The sequence below is a fragment of the Xiphophorus maculatus genome, chromosome 3, assembly GCF_002775205.1.
Source record: "Xiphophorus maculatus strain JP 163 A chromosome 3, X_maculatus-5.0-male, whole genome shotgun sequence".
Lineage (NCBI taxonomy): Eukaryota > Metazoa > Chordata > Actinopteri > Cyprinodontiformes > Poeciliidae > Xiphophorus > Xiphophorus maculatus.
The window spans coordinates 295,346-316,680 of NC_036445.1; the positions used below are offsets into that span (position 1 = coordinate 295,346).

General features: G+C 47.4%; 2 protein-coding genes across 3 annotated transcripts; both read right to left on the minus strand.

Moving 5' to 3' along the window:
- Positions 1–1,326: 1,326 nt before the first annotated feature.
- On the minus strand, positions 1,327–11,099 carry LOC102225063 (pleckstrin homology domain-containing family O member 1-like). Its single transcript, XM_023330714.1, has 6 exons — positions 10,779–11,099; positions 9,964–10,110; positions 5,638–5,778; positions 5,176–5,280; positions 4,999–5,097; positions 1,327–4,680 (listed from the first exon to the last, which is right to left on the minus strand). Exons 1-6 carry the CDS (start codon positions 10,803–10,805, stop codon positions 4,054–4,056), a joined length of 1,146 nt encoding a protein of 381 aa, XP_023186482.1. The 5' UTR covers positions 10,806–11,099; the 3' UTR covers positions 1,327–4,053.
- A 1,208-nt stretch (positions 11,100–12,307) lies between these two features.
- LOC102224795 (retinol dehydrogenase 13-like) lies at positions 12,308–21,318 on the minus strand. 2 transcript variants are annotated; one of them, XM_023330292.1, is made up of 7 exons: positions 20,563–21,318; positions 15,602–15,736; positions 14,164–14,355; positions 13,938–14,099; positions 13,746–13,865; positions 13,202–13,406; positions 12,308–13,074 (listed from the first exon to the last, which is right to left on the minus strand). In XM_023330292.1, the coding sequence occupies exons 1-7, from the start codon at positions 20,687–20,689 to the stop codon at positions 12,969–12,971; spliced, it is 1,047 nt and encodes a 348-aa protein (XP_023186060.1). In that variant the 5' UTR covers positions 20,690–21,318; the 3' UTR covers positions 12,308–12,968. The 2 variants fall into 2 exon arrangements, with proteins under 2 accessions (XP_023186060.1, XP_023186061.1); XM_023330293.1 differs by lacking the exon at positions 20,563–21,318 and adding an exon at positions 15,841–15,891.
- Positions 21,319–21,335: the final 17 nt, after the last annotated feature.

A 21,335-nucleotide genomic window follows, 5' to 3' on the forward strand; every position in this document is an offset into this window, starting at 1 on the left:
TCCCAGTTTGACCAGCTAAATGTCCCAACAAACAAATTAGCCGCACCTGTGACCTCAAGTCGCCGTCGTCATGGAAACGGACATTAAGGAGTTTGCATTCAGTTTGAATACCACCGGGTCCAGACTGGAGCTGAGAAACTCACTGGACCAGTTTAAAGCGACCCGGTTCTGAACTGGTGCAGCTCAGGCTGCGTTCACACTTCACACTCCAGAATTTGATCAAATTGAAACTTTGTTCAGGACTAAAAGTCTGAACCAGGTCAGATCCAGTGTAACTTAAACTGGTTTCAGAATGGAGATTAGTGAAACCTGCCACTCCAGACTGGAGTTTAGACTGGTTTAAACCCAGTTTAGACTGGTTTGAAACAGGCCCAGGGCAGTCGTGTTCTGGGTAATCTAAACAGTTCTGATGAGCTTCTGCTGCTTCCATTAAACAGAATCTTGATCCAACACAGCAGAACCAGAACCAGAACTGCTTGACATTATCCTGAAACAATGTCCTATTAATATCTTAAATATTCAATCAGCAAGCAAAACTTTTGGTTTGTAAGCTAAATATTGAGCTTCAAATTAAACATTTAGCTTCCCAACTTAATGTTTAATCTAAATATTTACTTTCCATCTAAATAACTTCAAACTCGTTGAGATAAATATTTAGCTTTGATTGTTGATTATTTTTGACTGTTTTATATATTTAGTAGTATGATAAAGCTAACCCACAGAACTGTTGGCGTTAGTCAGCTCCTCGCTAACATTAGCCAGCTCCTGGCTGACGTTAGCCAGCTCCTCGCTAACGTTAGCCAGCTCCTCGCTAACATTAGCCAGCTCCTGGCTGATGTTAGCCAGCTCCTGGCTGACGTTAGCCAGCTCCTCGCTAACGTTAGCCAGCTCCTCGCTAACATTAGCCAGCTCCTGGCTGATGTTAGCCAGCTCCTCGCTGACGTTAGCCAGCTCCTCGCTAACATTAGCCAGCTCCTGGCTGATGTTAGCCAGCTCCTTGCTGACGTTAGCCAGCTCCTCGCTAACATTAGCCAGCTCCTGGCTGACGTTAGCCAGCTCCTCGCTAACATTAGCCAGCTCCTCGCTAACATTAGCCAGCTCCTGGCTGATGTTAGCCAGCTCCTTGCTGACGTTAGCCAGCTCCTCGCTAACATTAGCCAGCTCCTGGCTGACATTAACCAGCTCCTCGCTAACATTAGCCAGCTCCTCGCTAACATTAGCCAGCTCCTGGCTGATGTTAGCCAGCTCCTTGCTGACCTTAGCCAGCTCCTCGCTAACATTAGCCAGCTCCTCGCTAGCACCACAGTGACACTCCACACATCCAGGTTCACTTTATAGATTTTATTTTAGCACATTAACAGGTCAGAACTCTCAGATGGCTCACATCTCAACTGAACTACATCTCCCATGATCCCCTGCAGGGTTTAAGGCCACAGGAATACATTTAGAAAATGAGCGATGGAGGCAGGAAAACGGTGAAAGGAACTTTGACCCGATGGAGTCACTACAGGACCAGTTGGTCTCCGTTCTGGTTCCGGTCCAGTTGCAGCCTAAACCAGGCATGCTGCAGTTGGGTTTCAGTCTGGTTGTATTCTGGTTCTAGTCTGACCCGGTTTGATTCCAGTCTGATCCAGAATCAGTTTGGGTCTGAGATGATTCGGTTCTGGTCGATCCAGTCTCCGGTTCCCCTGAGTTTCCGGCTGTGAAAAAGTTTCTATCCAGAGAAAAATCCACGAGAGCTCAGTCCAACATCATACCGATACGGAGCAGAACCAGCTGGTCCAAACAGAACCAGAACCAATGGTGGTGTTCTGGTTTCTGTCTGTCAGAGCAGTTTGAGTCAAAGAAACTGAACCGGACAGGAGGAAGAGGCGAGTATCCTGCCTAAGGAACAGTCCTGAAGGCAGTCCAGGAGAAGGCTGGTGGGCTGGATGGACTCCAGGCCATCAGCTGGAGTCAGCGGTTCTGTTAGAACCATGGAATTGATCCGCCGGTACCGACTGCTCCATAGAAACTATCAGTCCGAGGAAGAAACGCCACATGGGAGATCCGATTCAACACTCTGGATCGAACCCGATCTCCATGGAACAAAGAACCAAAGAACTGTTAGCACATTCAGCCTGGCGGTCCGGCCGGTCCGTTTAAATCTACCTGAGAAGCAGCAGGTTCTGGTTCTGAACGGCTCGGGAGAGTCAGAACCAGCTGTTCTCAGCAGAACCTTCTAGAAAACCTGCAGGTGTGAACAGGTCAGTTCTGTTCTACAGAAAGCCAAACTAGCTAAAACTCAAATGGACCTTCTGTTCCTTCTGTGGATCCAACAGAACCTTTGGGCGGTTCTGGACGGCCGGGTTCTCCGCCCAGTGAAAACGCCACAGAGTAACAGGTAACATGCGGATGCTACAATCTAACTTGGCACAGATGTTACCTGGGCTTGCTTCTTCGAAAAAAACAAAATAACAAAAAATGCCGCTGAAAAATTCAAGATGGCTGCCATCTTTCAAGATGGCCACCACTGTTGTCAATAAAAAAATTTTCACTAAAGCTGAAAATATTTATTACTGATGCATACTTTGGTGTCAGATCATGTATAAATGAACCCATATTTACTGATAATAATTTTTTTAAAATAGATTTTTCAAGATGACCGCCATTGTGTCTTTTTGTACTAAAATCACCAATTAGATGAATGTATTTGCTGTCAAATAGCTTACGTATTTTGAGACATTAGCATCATATTTTCTTCATCTTGTATTTCAAAATGGCCGTCATGGTTGTTGGACAGTACATGGTTGCAATAAAATCAGTTATTGCCAGCAGTGGGCTAACTGAAATGTTAGCTTCAATAACTAATAATTTGCTAAACAAGAATCTTAGATACACTATTGCTAAAGCACTAGGTGAATTAAAAAAATTAGCAGATTCTATTGCTCAACTGCTAAATGCTATGCTAGCAAATGCTAAATGCATTAAAAACATAAATATAAGCTAACGCTAAACTGCTAAACAAAAAAAACACTAACGTTAAGTTGACTGTCTCTAGTCTTCTTCAGTCTCCCGTTTTGAAACTGCTGTATTTTTCTCCTCTTTCCCGCCGCCGTTCTCCCGTATTGTCCTGTAAATTTCCCGTGTTTTACGTCCCCCGCGCTCTGACGGCAGCAACTTATCACTTTAACGTTTCATGAACCGGACGACCGAAACATGATGTCACAAAAAATTCATCCAAGTCATGAAAATGGGAAAAGTTTCATGGCAATAACTGATTTAAAGGGTGTAAAAAGCAGCAGCCATCTTGAAAAACGGCCATCATCCTGAAATTCAAGTGGCTGATGGGAAATGCTAATGCTAATGCTATCACCATACCTGAATGATTTTCACAGTAATGAGAAGGATTCTCCTGATCCAGTCCTGACTGAGGCAGAACCCCTGACCCACTTCTATCTGCCTCCGTCCAGAACCAGGTTCTGTTGGTTCTGGTCCGCATCTCAGGACTGGAACCTGAGATGCGATCTGGCCGTGGATCCAGATCATTTCATCCTCTACCAGAACCTACTCCTCCGGAACCGGGCCTTACACCAATCGGACTGTTGGCCAACAGAACCACATCATCTGCGTAGACATTGACTTTGATCAACTTTGTAATAAAAACGTCTGAAACTTTTTTTTTCCCTGCAGAAAAAAATCAGCTGGTTTCCTTCAGAACCTCCCAGAACTCTCAAAATCCGTCTGTTGGTTCTGATCCTGGTTTGAGATTCTGAACCGGCTCAAAACCCAGTAAAAAGCAGCATTTCCATATATTACAGCAGTACTTTAGACGGGTCCACACCCAGGAGTCGGTCCAACCAGAACCTCAGGTCAAAGTTCTTCCTGAAGGCACAGGAACCTGAGAGAACACCTGATGTTCAGGTGTTTGTGGGCGGAGCTTCAGGGACCCAGCCAGGTCCAACAGAACAGGAACTTCTGACAGGATTGATGAGGTTCTGCTCTTCGGAACCCCTGGGAAGTCTTTAGGACCCAGCAGAGTCCAGACCGGACTGTGGTTCTGGTCTGGCCGGTTCACATGAGGCTCTTACGGTTGGGTTTGGTGCTGTTGAGGCAGCCGGGCTCCAGCTGGCGGTACAACGCCTTCAGCTCCTGGACCTCGTCCAGAACCTGCCGGGCCTGGGTCCAGGTGGCTGCCGCCTCCTTCAAGAGCCGCTCTGCCTCGGCCCGCGGTCCGTCCGGCGCCGGCTTCCCGCCCTTGGCTCCGCCCGGCTCGGCGTCGGCCTGGACCTCCAGCAGCAGCCGCTCCGTCCGCTCCAGCTTCTGGTCGATGAGCTCCTGTAGCCGGCCGAGCGGTGCCGCGGTTCTGCCGGTTCCGGACGGAGTTTGGTTCTTGGCGTCCGGGTTCAGGATCTCGTCCATGGAGGCGCAGCGGTTCTTCTCCACAGCACCAAGCCGCCGGTCCGGCTGGGGGGTCTGGGCCGGACCCGTCTTCTGCCACACGGCCGTGTCGTAGGGAAGGCTCTGGGACTTGGAGGACGACTCAGCGCTTCGGTCCGCTAGCGACCCGTCCGTCTGGGACCTGGGACAGTCCGGACCCGGTCGGGCCGGCGGTTCTGAGGCGACGCCTTTATGAGACGCCGAGTCCTCCTCCTGGATGAGGTCAAGGGTCAGCATCCCGTCTGAGGACGAGGTGGACGCCTGGCGGACACACAGGAAACGGGTCACAGCTGGTTCTGAGGAACCGATGAGCCCAAACATCGTCTCACCTGCCCTCCTAACGACCAGCTGTAATTCATTCATTTATTAATATCACAGTTTCAACCTAAACGGTTAGCTAGCAACCTAATAACTTGCTAACTACATTTTCTAATTTGGGTCAAATATTTAGCTTGCTCGCTAAATATCTGTTTTACTAACTACGTAAATAATTAGTTAGCAAAACAACTAAAAAGTAACATTATTTAGTTTTACTAACTAAATAGTTAGTTAGTAAAACAAGGAAGGCGTCATACTGACTACGGCCAGCAGGTGGCCTCTGGTGGGCAGCCGGCGGTTGTGAGGGATCTTCACTCTGTCTCTGGTCAGGTGAGACAGCTGGGAGTCGTCCACCATCACCTGAGTAGCAGAACCAGAGACTGGGTCAGGTTAAACTGGGCCAAATGAAGGGCGGTTCTGTTGTGGTTCTGCTGGTACCTCATCCAGGATCCGGTTCTTGGCTCTGGTGATGGCCGTGTTCAGGATGTTGATCCAGGAGTCCTTCTCCTCCGGGCTGACAGCCAGGAACACCTGGTTGGGCACCTGCAGCAAAGGAGGCACACCTGGTCAGGGGCGAGGCTAAAGGGGTGTACTAGTGTTAATGTCGTTAATAATGATGATTTTTTTCATGATGATGATGATGATGATGATGATGAGCTGTTAGTGTCTGTCAGGAGTCAAAACGTTTCTGCCTGTTGTCAGTCTAGCTAAAGCTGCTCCACTCGGTTTGGCCCCGCCCACCTGAATGATGTCATAATGGACGCAGCGCTGTACAGGTGACTTACTGCTAATGCTAACTGCTAATGCAACCAGCGGTGCACAATAAATGATTCAGGTGTGTGACGTGTCTCCAGGTGTGTGACCTGTCTCCAGGTGTGTGACCTGTCTCCAGGTGTGTACCGTGTTCCCTGGTGAGCTGCAGCGCTGCAGTCTGAACTTGCTGTGGTTCTTCTTGCTGCGGCTCTTGTTCTTCCTGATCTCTTCGCAGCGTTCGTAGTCGGACAGGTCCAGAACTTCGTCGGCCCGACCCAGTTCCTTCACCTGGACACACACAGGAAGTACCGGTAACTGACTGAGGAGGCGGAGCCTGGAGGATTGATGTGGAAAAGTTACAGTTAGGTCACACCTGCTAGTTGTATCGCTATGTTTATTCTAAGTTCTCTATATTCCCACCAAGTTAAACTGTTTGGGTTTCATGCACAGGGTTGGACGTTGTTTCCCCAGCTGCATGGGAACCAGTCTGATTCCAGGCTTTGGATCCTTTGTACAAAACTCATGTGTGTCTCTGCCTGGCGGAGCTTTCCGTTTCAGACCTGCTTCATTACTGATTGTCCTGTGAGCTCTCTGAGTTGTGCTCAACATATGAATAAATCTGATTGAGTGATTTTACCTGAGCAGTGATTGGAAATAGTTTTTTCCACAACAAGGTTCACTTCGGTCACAAGGAGGGGCGACGGTTGAAGGTTTGATCAGTCCAGGTGAGGCCGGTTGTCATGGTAACTGTGATGTACGGTGGTGGCAGGTGGAGATGTGGACCTGCTGGGCCGCTCCAGAACCAGAACCGCTCACTGACTGGACCAGGATCTGAAGCTGGGTCCGAACCAGGTCATCAACAGAACCAAGTTCCGAACACAGCAGCAGAACCACAACCACTCTGGAATCCCCAGAACCTTTACCGGGTCAGAACCAGACCCAGTCCTCGCTCTGATCACCTGCAGCTTCATCTCAGCCCGTCTGTCTCCATGGAAACAGCATCCATTATTGAGCAGCCTTAAGCTGAGACTTCCTGGGAGGGAGGCCACGCCCCTTGCTGGCTCTACTGGGCTCTGACCCGACCCAGCTGCACAGCAGACCCACCAGGTCCGGATTGTACCCCCCTGAAGCTGTTTGTTGTTTTTACTTAAAAGTGGCCGACTCTGTTATTCCTCTATCGGTTTGATACAGTAGGGGCTTCCGCACTTCCCGTGTCTGTACTTTCTGTCACTTTTTTCAGCCGTAGAATCCATTAACAAGTTATAATATGTTTTTCCGAGGCGCCTTTAAACCCAACATGAGCGCTAAGATGCTAGCTGGGTTTACAACTGTGCTTCAGCAACGGAGATCTGATGCTGTTGTGCAGAGCTACTCAGGTGTGTTAGAATCATGGCAGCAAGCCAGCAAAACTCTAAGAACTTTGCAGTTTTTCCCCAAACTAACCAACTGAGTTGAGTAAAGCTGTTGGATACAGCTAATGTTAGCTAAAAGATGACTAGCTAATGTTAGCTAAAGGATGATTAGCTAATGTTAGCTAAAAGATGACTAGCTAATGCTAGCTAAAAGATGACTAGCTAATGTTAGCTAAAAGATGACTAGCTAATGTTAGCTAAAAGATGATTAGCTAATGTTAGCTAAAAGATGACTAGCTAATGCTAGCTAAAAGATGACTAGCTAATGTTAGCTAAAAGATGACTAGCTAATGTTAGCTAAAAGATGACTAGCTAATGTTAGCTAAAAGATGACTAGATAATGTTAGCTAAAAGATGATTAGCTAATGTTAGCTAAAAGATGACTAGCTAATGTTAGCTAAAATATGACTAGCTAATGTTAGCTAAAAGATGATTAGCTAATGTTAGATAAAAGATGACTAGCTAATGTTAGCTAAAAGATGATTAGCTAATGTTAGCTAAAAGATGACTAGCTAATGTTAGCTAAAAGATGACTAGCTAATGTTAGCTAAAAGATGATTAGCTAATGTTAGCTAAAAGATGACTAACTAATGTTAGCTAAAAGATGATTAGCTAATGTTAGCTAAAAGATGACTAGCTAATGTTAGCTAAAAGATGACTAGCTAATGTTAGCTAAAAGATGATTAGCTAATGTTAGCTAAAAGATGACTAGCTAATGTTAGCTAAAAGATGACTAGTTAATTTAGCTAAAAGATGACTAGCTAATGTTAGCTAAAATATGACTAGCTAATGTTAGCTAAAAGATGACTAGCTAATGTTAGCTAAAAGATGATTAGCTAATGTTAGCTAAAAGATGACTAACTAATGTTAGCTAAAAGATGATTAGCTAATGTTAGCTAAAAGATGACTAGCTAATGTTAGCTAAAAGATGACTAGCTAATGTTAGCTAAAAGATGATTAGCTAATGTTAGCTAAAAGATGACTAGCTAATTTAGCTAAAAGATGACTAGCTAATGTTAGCTAAAATATGACTAGCTAATGTTAGCTAAAAGATGACTAGCTAATGTTAGCTAAAAGATGATTAGCTAATGTTAGCTAAAAGATGACTAACTAATGTTAGCTAAAAGATGATTAGCTAATGTTAGCTAAAAGATAACTAGCTAATGTTAGCTAAAAGATGACTAGCTAATGTTAGCTAAAAGATGATTAGCTAATGTTAGCTAAAAGATGACTAGCTAATGTTAGCTAAAAGATGACTAGTTAATTTAGCTAAAAGATGACTAGCTAATGTTAGCTAAAAGATGATTAGCTAATGTTAGCTAAAAGATGACTAACTAATGTTAGCTAAAAGATGATTAGCTAATGTTAGCTAAAAGATGACTAGCTAATGTTAGCTAAAAGATGACTAGCTAATGTTAGCTAAAAGATGATTAGCTAATGTTAGCTAAAAGATGACTAGCTAATTTAGCTAAAAGATGACTAGCTAATGTTAGCTAAAATATGACTAGCTAATGTTAGCTAAAAGATGACTAGCTAATGTTAGCTAAAAGATGATTAGCTAATGTTAGCTAAAAAGATGACTAGCAAACACCAATACAGCCCCTTGAGCTTGTTAACTAGCAGCCTGTAGGCTACTGGTGCTGTTTATGTTCAAAAAGTGGGGAGTGCTGGTTTTATTCACTTGAGTAACTTTTTGGAAAAAAGTTACTTATAAGAGTAGTTTTACTGCGCTGAACCTTTTTCTTTTACTTGAGTCATATTATTGTTGCTACATAGACTCATTTTGCTGATCAGAACCAGAACCTCTGCTCTGCTCTGAGCCCGTCTGCGTCCCGGGGCGTTTGTTCCCTCCGATGTTGCATCATCAATCAATAATCAATACTCTCTGAGAATGGTTACATAATGAGCCGCGCTGACCTCCGACCTCCAGGTGTCCAACAGCGTGCTTCTGATCTGGAACCAGAACCGCCTGGTGGAACCACACGGATCCAGAAGTTCTGATGATTTTAGACATGAGTCAGCTGCTTCTGACCTGTGTGACCCCAGGTGACCTTGGGTGACCTCAGGCGGCGCTGGGCGCCGATCTCCTCGGATTGTTTGCAAATCTGTGAGGAACTGATTTGAGAAACAAATTGAAATCCAGAACCGAGTCGGACCGACCCGCTTCATCGCCGAGGCCCAGCTGGTTGCCATCGGTTACCTCTGGAGCTAGGGGTCTTACTGTGGTCACAGTGGAAACCAGCAGCCTGCCCTCACTAGAAGAAACACAGACCGGCTGATCTGAAACCGGGTCAGAACCACCAGAACGTTTCTGCTGATCCGCGCCCAACTAACTGAAATGGAAACTGGGAAAACCTTCCTCCTGGTTCAGACTGCTGAAGGTTCTGACCAGCAGTGAACTGAGTCAAAAGGTTCTGAAGGTCCGACCGGCTCGGTTTCAGTTCCTCTGTGGTTCTGATCAAGTTATTTCTGATCGAACAGGAAGACAGCCACCACAAACAGGAAGAGGCTGGTCACCACGGCAATGCTCTGAACCAACACACCAGGCCTAATATGGTGCTGACAGGAAGAGGAACCTGAATGCATCACAGAACCAGAACCAGCTCTGTTCTCCAGTTCCCAGCAGAATCTGGGTCTGGCTTAGGAGGAGAACCAACCGAACCAACAGAACTAACAGAACCAGACACTTTGGGTTCTAACTCACTGCAGTGAAACCAGGAGGTTCTAATCTCTGGTTCTGTGAGGCGGGTCCAGCTCGACAGTGAAACCCGATCTTTCTGTGTTCCTCTCAGACTGAAACCGGACTCCTGTCAGCAGCAGGAAATGGAGGAGAACCGGATAGAACCAAACCAGAACCCAGAGGAACACCAGGTTCTGCCGGGTCCAGTAGAACTCTGAGGTTCTGAATGGTCTTCAGACTGAAACATGCAGAATATGTCCAGAGAGTTCAGAGATCATGACACCCCAGCCACCGCTCTAAACCCCGCCTGTCGTGACAGAAACCCCGCCCATTCATCTATAAGCACCGCCCACTCCGAGCTAAGCCCCACCCCTGACTCACCTCCTTCTCACAGATGAACAGCTGGTCTCCTTTCAGAACCACGAAGCGGTTCTTCCAGATCTCCCTGAAGATCCCCTTCCCACAGAACTTCCTGATCCAGCCCGTTTTGTCCGGCGCTGGGTTCTGCTGGCCGGGGTCCGCCGGACCCTGAAACAGGAAACAGGAAGCTGAACAGACTGAGCTCTAGTGCTGACCTCTGACCTGCGTGGTTCTGATTAGAACATGAGCCTATCAGCAGAGGAAAGAGATCTGACAGGTGGTGCGTTCAGGGTCCTCTTGACTGCGTTCAGGCAACCAGTCATTTATTCTAACCAAGCTGTGATGCGTTCATGGCCCTTATTGTTCCTTTCTATCAGTCTATGATGCGTTCAGGACCCTGGTTTATTCCAACTGGTCTGTGGTGCGTTCAGGTGTCAGATGTTAGTTATCTAACCCTGTGGATGTGTGTAACATGAGCCTTTAAGCTGTTGGCAGATTAACTGTCACTCTGCTCTGGGTTCCCCTCTCAGCTTCCTGATTTACTGACACATCTGTTTACACCTGAACGCATCGCACCTCTCTGTTTATGATTTTTATTTGTAAAGACTTTAAATAACTTTTTAAAGTCTTTACACCGAACCTAGTAAGAACCGGACCGCTTTAAACTGCACAATAATAAACCATACCTTTCTTCTGAAAGTCGGAAATAGAGTCTGCAGCAAATAGCGGCTTTTATGGCCTTCAGAATAAAAGCTCAACCTAATCCTGGGGCTTTTGTTCCTCCAGATTCGGCTTAACGGTAAAAAGCAACCAGTACCGGTTCCGTTAGGACTCACCCGTTTCCCGGAGCTGTTCTTCTTCATCGTGGGGGCTGTCAGGCTGCCGGAAACGCAACTTCTCCCACTTTCATACAACTCCGTTATTCGTCCAGGCAGCGCTGCGGAGCGGCAGCCGCCGATGGGAGAGCGCTGAAGCCGGGGAAAGTTCCGCAGGGAGACCGGAGACTCCCACTCTGCTCCGCCGCTCCTCCGCTCGCTGTCCGCGGGGTTGACAGAATGACCGACCCGCCGCCGCCGCCGGGCTCCGCTTCACTCTGAGCAGCCAGCAGCAGCTCTGGGGGTCGGTGTCCGATTACTCCTCCTCCTCCTCCCGTGGACTCCCCGCTGGCTCAGCGGCTCCTCGGCAGCATCACAGCGCCCCCCGCTGGCGCACAGCGGAACCGGATTACCCGGAACCTGAGGCCGGTCCCGCTTCAGTTTGCAGCCGCTCTGGCATCAGGTCCAGGATGAAGGCATCATCTGGAGGTTCTGAAATCTGGACCATGACCAGATGGCTGTTCTGGTCCGATTCAGATGGAACCCAACCAGACCCCTGGTTCCGTCCAGCAGCGGATGTTTCCTCAGATCCCGGTTCTGGTCGACCGGTTAATCCCGCTCTGGAAGCCGACAGATGTTGGACGGCTCCCAGCCGAACCGAGTCGGTTTCAGGGTCGGCCCGGATCCCAAACTTGGTCAGACACCTATCCTGCAGGTCCAGTCTGACCCGTCTGGTCCGTCAGGATGGACCACCGTCCTGTTCATCAGAACCAAAGGTTCAGAACCGGAGGTTCAGCCCTAACCGGGACCAGAGGTCCAGCCTGATCCTCCTCCACTTCCACTTGGTTCTGGAGAATATTTCATTTCTGCTCCATTGGAACCAATCTGACCCGTTTTCTGGACCAGAACCTCTGCAGTTCCAGTCGGTTCCAGGTTCTCTCACTGTTTCTGGAGAGTGTTAATGAGCTCACAGATGTTCTGATGGGATCCAGAACCAGAACCCACATTCTCATCACGTCCAGTTGTTGATTCAGTCTGGAGGGAAATGTTGATCCGACCAATCAGAGCCCAAGAACAGAAACTAAAAGGAAAAGTTCAAAGTGAACAGCTGCTTCTTTCTTTCTATTAGTTTTAATGTTTAGTTTTATTAACCCTTTAGGAACAGATCTCACCTCCACCCGCCTCCGTCCAACCAGACGGCTCACACTCTAAAACTGAAACCCTCTGCATCACTCGCTAACCTCCTCCTGAACATGCATCAGGCGACAGTGGAGAGAAAAACTCCACTTGAACAAGGAGAAACCTCCAGCAGAACCAGAACCAGGCTCAGTGGGAGAGTGCATCAGCACCCAGAGTCCAGATCGCGTGTGTAATAGCGCCCCCTGGAGTCTGGATTATTTGCTGGAAGATAATTTCCCACTTGAATCAACAAGAGGTTCTGAAGTTCTGTGGTCCGAACCCGAAGAAGATAGAACCAGGGGTGATGTCTTAGAATCTGACAGATTTGAATCAAACATGAAAGAGTTGGACTGACCATCTGTGAAACAAGGTGGTTAAGTTCTCTTTATTACCAACGATCAGTTGGAGCATGCTCAGTAAAGTCTTCCTGTTTCAAACACATCAAAGGAGAAACAGACAGAAGAACAAAGAAACATGAAAGGAACCAAAAGGTGCAACAAGACGAAGGGAAGGTTCTGGAAGGACCATGAAGAGTCGGTCTGTTGGATGTCCGACACCGTGAAAACCGGCCAACCTCAGAGGTCTGCCCACGGGATACCACATGTTGCTATGGTTACACGTTTTACCATCAGACATCACTTCCTGTCCAGTTGTTTCTTGCAACAGGTTTACAGTAGAGTTTTCAGCTGGACTAGAGTTCAAAGGCTCAGACACCAGAAGGGACCGACTGTGGTCCGCTTGAAGGTACCAGGCGGTTCTGGGGTGAACGGGCCATCACGGTCCTGGAGGAAGCAATGCGGATGGTAAAACAAACACCAGTAACGTTAATCTGGTTTCTTTCTGTCAACCGGTCAGCACTCTGGGCCGGTTCAACGACCTCTGGTCCAACTTGGTACCAGACTAGAGGAAAGTTTTTTTTACTGGGTTTGACGGGACCACTTAAGGTTCTAGCACCGGTCCTGTTTCCTCGCTCTGTGCAGAGGGGCACTGCTGTCGTCTCTTCCTGTTGTGTGTCAGCCAGCAGCCAACAGGTCAGCAGGTGTCCTTCAGTCCAACCAATCGGGCGCTCTCCTCCCACAGCCTCCGGCCTGCCTCATCGTCCTGTCCTTCTGGCGCCGCCTCCTTCTCTGCGCAGTCACTGTGGACACAGAAGGTTCTGAATGTCACTCGGTCCACCAGGACAAAACCTCCACAAAACAGTCGAAAGTCCATCTGACCAGGTAAAACCGAATGCAATGATGCTGAATCTAAGGCCCGCCTTCTACCTGAAGTATCGGCCTGAAAGTTCCTCCAGGCCCGGCGTCACAGCACAGAACACGGTGGTCTGGCTGCCCTCCCAGGGAGTCTTCATTAGCAGCAGGGCTGGAAGCCTCAGCAGCGCCCCCAGCAGGGGGAACCAGCCCTCTACATGGCGCCCCAGCTCAGTCCGGATCACCCCAGGATGAAGACAGAAGGCTGACACGCCAGAACCTGTAGAGCAAGTGAGGATACAATTAGGAACCAATCACAGCACAGTGCTGATGACATCATCACAACATCTTCAGTGTTAATGAAGGCAATGGAGTGGGTGGAGGGAAAGGGAATCAGATGGGGTGGAGAGTGTTGGTTGTCTGGAGATTTTCTCAGACATACAGGAGGAATGTGCTCAGTAGCAGTAGCCATGCAGGTAGTTGGTCTTCTTAGGGTCTAGTTAAAGGACTGGACTTCCTCTGCAATTCTTCTTCTCTTACCTTGGACCCAGAGGTGAGAGCAGAGCTGCTCTCACCTCTGGGTCCGAGGTTGTTCTATTGTTTGTGAACTTGCGTGAACCTCTGAGACGTCGAGCCAGTTCTCGGGTGAAGAGGACGTTGGCCAGCTTGCTCTGCCGGTAGCTCTCCAGCGCGTTGTACGGCCGCCGGCTGAAGAACAAGTCATCAAAGTTGATCTGCCCTGGGAACCAGAACAGACTTCAACTATCTGCAGGGATCAGACACATTAAGACGGTGAGGTCAGAGGTCACACCTCCCCGGTGGGCAATGGATGACACGCTGATCACGCGGCTGGGGGTGGTGCTCTTCAGCAATGGCAGCAGCAGATTGGTCAACAGGAAGTGACCCAGGTGATTGACGGCTATCTGAGTCTCAAAGCCATCTTCTGTGATCCATTTAGGGCACATCATCACACCTGCAGGATGTAGACAGGTGAGCACAGAGACAGACAAGGACACAGACAGGACAGGTGAGCTCGCCTGCATTGTTGACCAGGATGTCCAGTCTGTCTTCACTGTCCAGGAAGTCCTTGGCGAACTGTGAGACAGAGTAGACGGAAGCCAGGTCCAGGTGTCTGATCACCACGTTCCCGTTTCCAGTAAACTGCCGGATCTCGTCCGCTGCCCGCTCGGCCCGGCTCAGGTCCCTGCAGGCCATCACCACTCGGGCTCCTGGAGAATCCACACACCCTGCTGTTCAGGAGCTGATTATGGGTTTACCTGACAGCTATTAATGATCAGGAGATAAGCCCAGCAGAGCGGATTAGCTCTGCTATCCTCCTGGATGATGGAGCCTCTCTTTGCCCTGCGGAGGAAGCTCATCCCAGCTTCAGGATCTTTGCCTCATACCTGCTGGTGATGGACTGATGACCAGAGTCAGAACCGGTCAGAACTTTAAACCCTTTTGAAAGGGAAACTCCGCTTCTGATTCCACCAAATTTCACCAAAGTGGCCCACTTTGGGTCCCTTCTCTAATGACTTGTTACCAAAAAACCAACTAGTGACAAATTTGGCAACATGGTTCTATGTTGTGCTTCCTCCTGACTCTCCACAGGGTGGCGCTGTGTGTCTGCAGCCATGTCCACATATAGCCAGGTCTTTCTAAAGACAAATATCTCCACCACATCTTTTAGAAAAATCATGTGACACACAAAAGGATTAGTTTCAGGAAAGCTTTGATCTGCATGAACCAATCTGCCACTTAGTGTTGTTTTAAACATTTCAAACCCATAGGAGGAAGTGCAGTGTCAAGCTAAATCCTGTCAGCCAATCAGAATGTTCCAAAACAACCAGCACTTCCTGTTAGGAATCAAACATGGAGCCAGGAGGTCCATCCATGCGTTGAATTGCTTTCGAACTGAGTTTTACATGATAAAGTTAATACAACACGAGTCGATAAAGAATCGTGTCAAAGCGAGTTTGTGAAAATATCGGCGCATCATTTGTTGCAGACTGTAACGCCTGGAACCCTAAATCTCCATTTTCCTATAAACACAGACAAATACAGTTTCTTCAAGTATTCTGAGTTTTTTAGGTTATTAAACGTTTTCCCAGATATCAGATGTGAGGGAACTAGAAAGCTGGATCGCCTCAAAACAGGAAGACTCGCCTGCAGTACCACAGTTCAACACTCAGAGGGCAGCACTGAGACAGCTTTAGATAAAATACTGCAGAACTAAACAAGCTGACATGAAAAGACAGAACCCTAAACATTCATGTAGTCACCAGTATAAACTGGTTTAGTTGCATTTTAATGTTCACATAAACAGCGTTTCATCGTTCTCATGTCCATTTCTGGCCGGGTTAATTATTACAGTAAATCATTGCTTTGGGTTCTGGACCCGTCAGAACCTCCTTTGGTAGCAGTCAGGTTGAACTGGAGCACACCTGTCCACCAGGTGAGCAGCGGTCGTCTCACCTCTCCCTGCCAGGTCTCTGCAGGTCTCCTTCCCGATGCCCGTGTTCGCTCCGGTCACCAGAACCGTTTTCCCATCCAGCCGGACCGAACAGCGGCACACTCCACCTGCGATCCACCTCCTGAGCACCACCACACCTGGAGACGGACAGATAGCCGCAGGTGAGAGCGTGAGGAACAGCTGGATCAGCTGGATCTGGGATCATTTCTGTGCTTCAGATCTCATAGAAATGTGCAGATACCTCTTCGAGCCACCAGGGGGCAGAGGTTGATGTTTCTGTGGTAACAGGTGACCTTCGGCTCAAATCAGCTTCACATGCAGAATGGAAGCGGACCTGAGGCCTGAAGCAACAGCACTGCTCCCCCTACTGGAGCTCAGGCAGAACTACAGCACCTCTCTATGCTAATAGCATTAACTCTGTGTCTCCAGATGACCTCTGACCCTTCTGCTTACTGAGTCGGTGGTAGTAGAGAAAAGACAGCACTGACAGACCGATGAGGTCTGGCAGCAGTTCGTCCTTCTAGAGAACTTTCCAGAGCATGATGCTACCAGAGTCTTCAGGGATCCCTGGAGCAGAACCTCGACTCCTGGAACAGCTGCACCCTTAAACAGAGCTGAGACATGTTGGCCTAAATATGTTGTAATTTTCCAATAAAGTAAAATATTCCTGTTTGTGGTACTCCCAAACTCATATTTACTTCAAAAATGGACATCTTTTGTTATATCTTTCACCCATGGAGGTCACCATTTTTTCACTGATGGGTTGATGACGTCATCAGGTCCGTTCTGTACTGGAGTCTACAGAGTAAACACAGGAAGGCTGACTTTACCATAGTAGTTCACCATATTGCGTTTGACTGCTGTCATTTTAGATAATCCCACACTGTGTCACTATCGGTTGTGATAAAATAAAATAAAAATAAAAATTGAGGGAATCTGGATAATTTCCCACATGACAGAAAGGAGAGCGCAGTGCGAGAGCCGGAGAGGAAACAGCGAAGGACCTGATCTGGACCCTGGACTTTTCTCCACAGCACTTTGAGCCATTTATACCAGCAGAACCAACGAAGCTAACAGGTGATCGTTACCTTAATGAGCTAAAAATAAACGCTGTGCTGAGACGAGCAGAGCGGGACGCTCTTTGAGATGCTAACAGGATGCTAACAGGAGCTATGCCGCCTGACCCTAACTGCTAGCAGAGCTGCTCTGAAGGACAAAGAAGAGAGAAACGAAGCAGCTGCTCAGCTTTCTGCACTTTTCTGCTGACAATATGAAACACCAGAACTATATAATATCAGCTCGATGTGATTTTTAGTTTTCCTTTGGATTAAAACAAATTCCAGGTGTGGCTAATGTTCACATCTTTTGACTGCATTACATAAATCCAGACATGCTGGAAAGTCTTTATATAAACATTGATAGCAAAATAATCAACCGATCTGAGTCTTTATCATCCTGTTTGGAGACCGGACCGATATCAGACCGGGACCGATATCAGACCGGACCGATATGAGACCGGACCGATATCAGACCGGACCGATATCAGACCGGACCGATATGAGACCGGACCGATATCAGACCGGGACAGTGTTGTATAAAGTACTGAAATCTCAGAGTCAAGTAAAAGTATAGGTACCTCTCCAAAATACGACTTTGGTAAAAGTCGAAGTCACTGACTGAAATGTTACTTGAGTTAAAGTCTTAAAGTATCTGAAACTTCTTGTACTTAAGTATGGAAATTACTGTAAAAATGGATGTACTCAAGTAATGTAATGAAAAGTACAAGTAAAAAGTAAAACAAAGCAAATGCAGTTTGAATGACTTTTTATATTTTGGTAAACTTGTCAAATACACTTAAAATAATGTACCCAACCAAGTGCAGGCAAAATTAAACCTGCTAATAGATATACCTGCAGGCATCATTTAGTTAAGGAAATTAGGTGCTTTACCTATAGCACAAGGTTAACTTAACCTGCTTTACAACTGAACCAGCTTCTTAGTAAACCCTCCAGGACAGAAAATACAAAGTTTTTGTAAGCCTTAAGTTTTCCCTTCAAGTAAGGTCAGTGCTGAAAATGAGAAAAATAAATAGTACAGAAAATGCGGCCAACATGAAGAAAAAGATCTGTTACGATTACTCTACTTCACAAATCAGTGAATCAGTCAATGCTACAGTCAGTAGGTGGTGCACACAACTGGTCATTATGCAAAAGAAAAAAGAATTGGGAGGGAAATGCAGCTTATTGGCATCTGTAAACCTGGTTTTGAACTTGCATGCCTTTCCTATATTCGTTAAATTTAGTCTAAATTGCTATCGCTATGGCTTCTGTCCCCCTTGAACAGAGGAGTCTAGGTAGCCTGCTACAGTCAACATTAGGCCTAAGCTAAATACACCACGTATGGAACTGAAACAATGCCAAACAAAGTTCATTTATGGTCAACGTTTCACAATACAGTAGTGTCTAGTGACCAAGCTATAGTTACTGAAACAGGAGGATTATAACCATTTCATAAGACGTTACCTCGATGTGTTTCTTCAAGTTGGACGGGGAGTTTTTGTAAGATAGAATTTCCACATCTTCGGGCAGGAATAACATAAACTGCATGCGGTACGACGAATCTTTAACACCCACGAAAGAGTATATTGTGTTTAAATAAGGCCAGGGGCTCTCATCACCAGCTGGTGGTTCCCCTGGAGCCGTGTCCGACGTAGTTGCAGTCGTTGTGGTCTCCGTCTCCTCCTCCATGTGGCTGCTGCTGATTGAGAGACTTGCTTTGTGTTTAATGGGAGAAGCGAAACAGGTGTATCCTATTGGAGGTGATGAACAAGCCCAGGCAAGTAGTTCTACCGACTTTGTTCGGTAGCCTGCTTGCTACTTGCTAATCAGTAGGTGGGATCAAAACACTTTGTTTCTCTCTCTCGCTTTTTTGTAACGAGTAACTAAACCACACATTGAAAATGTATCGGAGTAAAAGTACGCAATTAAGTTCGGAAATATAGTGAAGTAAAAGTGAAAGTCATCAAAAATTTTCATACTCCAGGAAAGTATGAAGTACTCCAACATATACTTAAGTAAAGTAGTGAAGTATTTTTACTTCGTTACTATACAACACTGGACCGGGACCGATATGAGACCGGACCGATATCAGACCGGGACCGATATCAGACCGGACCGATATGAGACCGGACCGATATGAGACCGGGACCGATATGAGACCGGACCGATATGAGACCGGACCGATATGAGACCGGGACCGATATCAGACCGGACCGATATGAGACCGGACCGATATGAGACCGGGACCGATATCAGACCGGACCGATATGAGACCGGACCGATATGAGACCGGACTGATATGAGACCGGACCGATATGAGAGCGGACCGATATGAGACCGGGACCTATATGAGACCGGACCGATATGAGACCGGACCGATATGAGACCAGGACCGATATGAGACCAGGACTGATATGAGACCGGACCGATATGAGAGCGGACCGATATGAGACCGGGACCTATATGAGACCGGACCGATATGAGACCGGACCGATATGAGACCAGGACCGATATGAGACCAGGACCGATATGAGACCGGACCGATATGAGACCGGGACCGATATGAGACCAGGACCGATATGAGAGCGGACCGATATGAGACCAGGACCGATATGAGACCAGGACCGATATGAGACCGGACCGATATGAGACCGGGACCGATATGAGACCAGGACCGATATGAGACCGGACCGATATGAGACCGGACCGATATGAGACCGGGACCGATATGAGACCGGACCGATATGAGACCGGGACCGATATGAGACCGGACCGATATGAGACCAGGACCGATATGAGACCGGACCGATATGAGACCGGGACCGATATCAGACCGGACCGATATGAGAGCGGACCGATATGAGACCAGCACCGATATGAGACCGGACCGATATGAGACCGGACCGATATGAGACCAGGACCGATATGAGACCGGACCGATATGAGACCGGACCGGCTACAGGAGCTGGTGGAAAAACGCTTTAAGGGAGAAATCAGCTCAACTTGCCTGCAGGTAGTGGCAGCATCATGCTGACTGGAAAACCGGCCTGACATTATGGGATGGTTTAGGTACAAATCTATGCCACACTTTTCAGATTCTACTGTAAACGGTGGCTATGTGTTTATTACAATGCTTACAGTAAGATGTGAAAACATGATTCATCAAAACTTCAGGGAGGAAAACCTCTGAAGGTTTTTATCTTAATGTTGGATAAATTGTATTATTAGTAATTATCAAATATTTGTTGTATCATGTAGCCTAGTAGTTACATTTTAGATAATGTTTCTGTGTGTTAAATAACTTTGATTCTATCCTGAGACTTCCCTGGGAAATAGAGGTGACAGCTACTCTCAGCAGCTGTTGTCCTGCAGGACTTCCTACAAGACGGAGGTGTTAATTGCTCCCAGCAGAGTTTTACAGGCCTGACAATAAACTCTGCTCTGTGCTGCTTTGTGATACAAAGCCGTTGCTTTGAAGCTATGCAATGTGTCTTGTTCCACACCGGGCCTGGAGCAAGAAAGATTTAGAGTATAGATAACGTGTGTCTAGACTAGTGAATGTTATTTAGCGCTGCGACCATATGATGAATGCTTTGACCCCACCCCATAGGGTTGCAGCGCCCCGTGTGGCAGGGTTTCCTGAAATCAATAAAATAGAGGAGCGGGAGATGTGTTTTCCAGAGCAGGTTGGAGATTTGTAACTGAAAGCACATCTCTGTCTGCTCTCCTCGCGAGAAACAAAGAATCTAACTCTCTTGTCTTCCTGTGTTTTGTTTATTTAGGTATTTAGACCTGACACTTAACAAGATCAAAAATAATTCTTATCAATAATTAATGTATCGTTTAGAAACTGGAGTTCTGGTTCTTTCTAGTCTCTTGGTTCCGGTCCGGTAAAATGTTCTTACAGATCAGAGTGACTCCCACAGCGGCTCCACACGTCAGCAGGACACAGCCGCCTCCGGGCCCCGGGTCCGACCCGCCGCTGCCGGGCCACGGCAGAACCAGGAACTCCTCTGGAGCTGCGGCTTCCATCCCTGCAGATCAGTGCAGACTGAGCAGAACCGAGCAGAACCAGCCCAGAGTAGGACGGATTAACAGATTAGAGCAGATTATGGATCAGAGCTGCTCTGGGATCAGTTACCAGTTGAAGAACCGGAAGGATTAGAACGGCAGGAAACCACACAAACAGAACCGGGCCAGAACCGAAACGGTACCGCAACAAACATACAAAAAGAACCGGATCTGCTGGACAATTACGGAGCTGTCTCCTGGGACAGACATGCTGGACATCAGGTGTTTCCTCTCCCGTCCTCTAGGGGGCAACACAGGAACCTGAAGCTCACAATGAACACAACTGAGCCGCTGTGGAAGCCACGCCCCCTGGTATGGGCGGGGCCGTGTGGGGGCGTGGCCAGGCACAATCTGCCATTCATCAGCAACGTTACTGGAAATTCAGTTAAACAGCCGCTTCAGTCTGGTCTCCATGGTTACCGCAGCAAGGGGACCGGCCTAGTCAAAGTGTTCAATGACGTCCATATAAACACAGATGGTGGAAGACCCACTGAGCTGGTTCTGGTTCTGGTCATGCTACTGAACCGACTGGAGAACTGGGTCGGTTCAGAACTCCGGTCCAGAACTCAACTGGTTCCAGTCTGACTTGGAAAACTGGGATTTCTTT

What these genes read in the sequence shown, in the direction of transcription:
- LOC102224795 (XM_023330292.1), bottom strand. Translation starts at nt 20,689, where the DNA reads ATGGAAGCCGCAGCTCCAGAGGAGTTCCTGGTTCTGCCGTGGCCCGGC. An exon ending in CAGAGACCTGGCAGGGAGAG is followed by an intron (nt 14,356 to 15,601) that starts GTGAGACGACCG and finishes TGGATTCTCCAG; the next exon opens with GAGCCCGAGTGGTGATGGCC. An exon ending in ATCCATTGCCCACCGGGGAG is followed by an intron (nt 13,866 to 13,937) that starts GTGTGACCTCTG and finishes TCTGGTTCCCAG; the next exon opens with GGCAGATCAACTTTGATGAC.
- LOC102225063 (XM_023330714.1), bottom strand. Translation starts at nt 10,805, where the DNA reads ATGAAGAAGAACAGCTCCGGGAAACGG. An exon ending in AGAACAGCTCCGGGAAACGG is followed by an intron (nt 10,111 to 10,778) that starts GTGAGTCCTAAC and finishes TTCCTGTTTCAG; the next exon opens with GGTCCGGCGGACCCCGGCCA. An exon ending in GCAGCTCACCAGGGAACACG is followed by an intron (nt 5,281 to 5,637) that starts GTACACACCTGG and finishes CCTTTGCTGCAG; the next exon opens with GTGCCCAACCAGGTGTTCCT.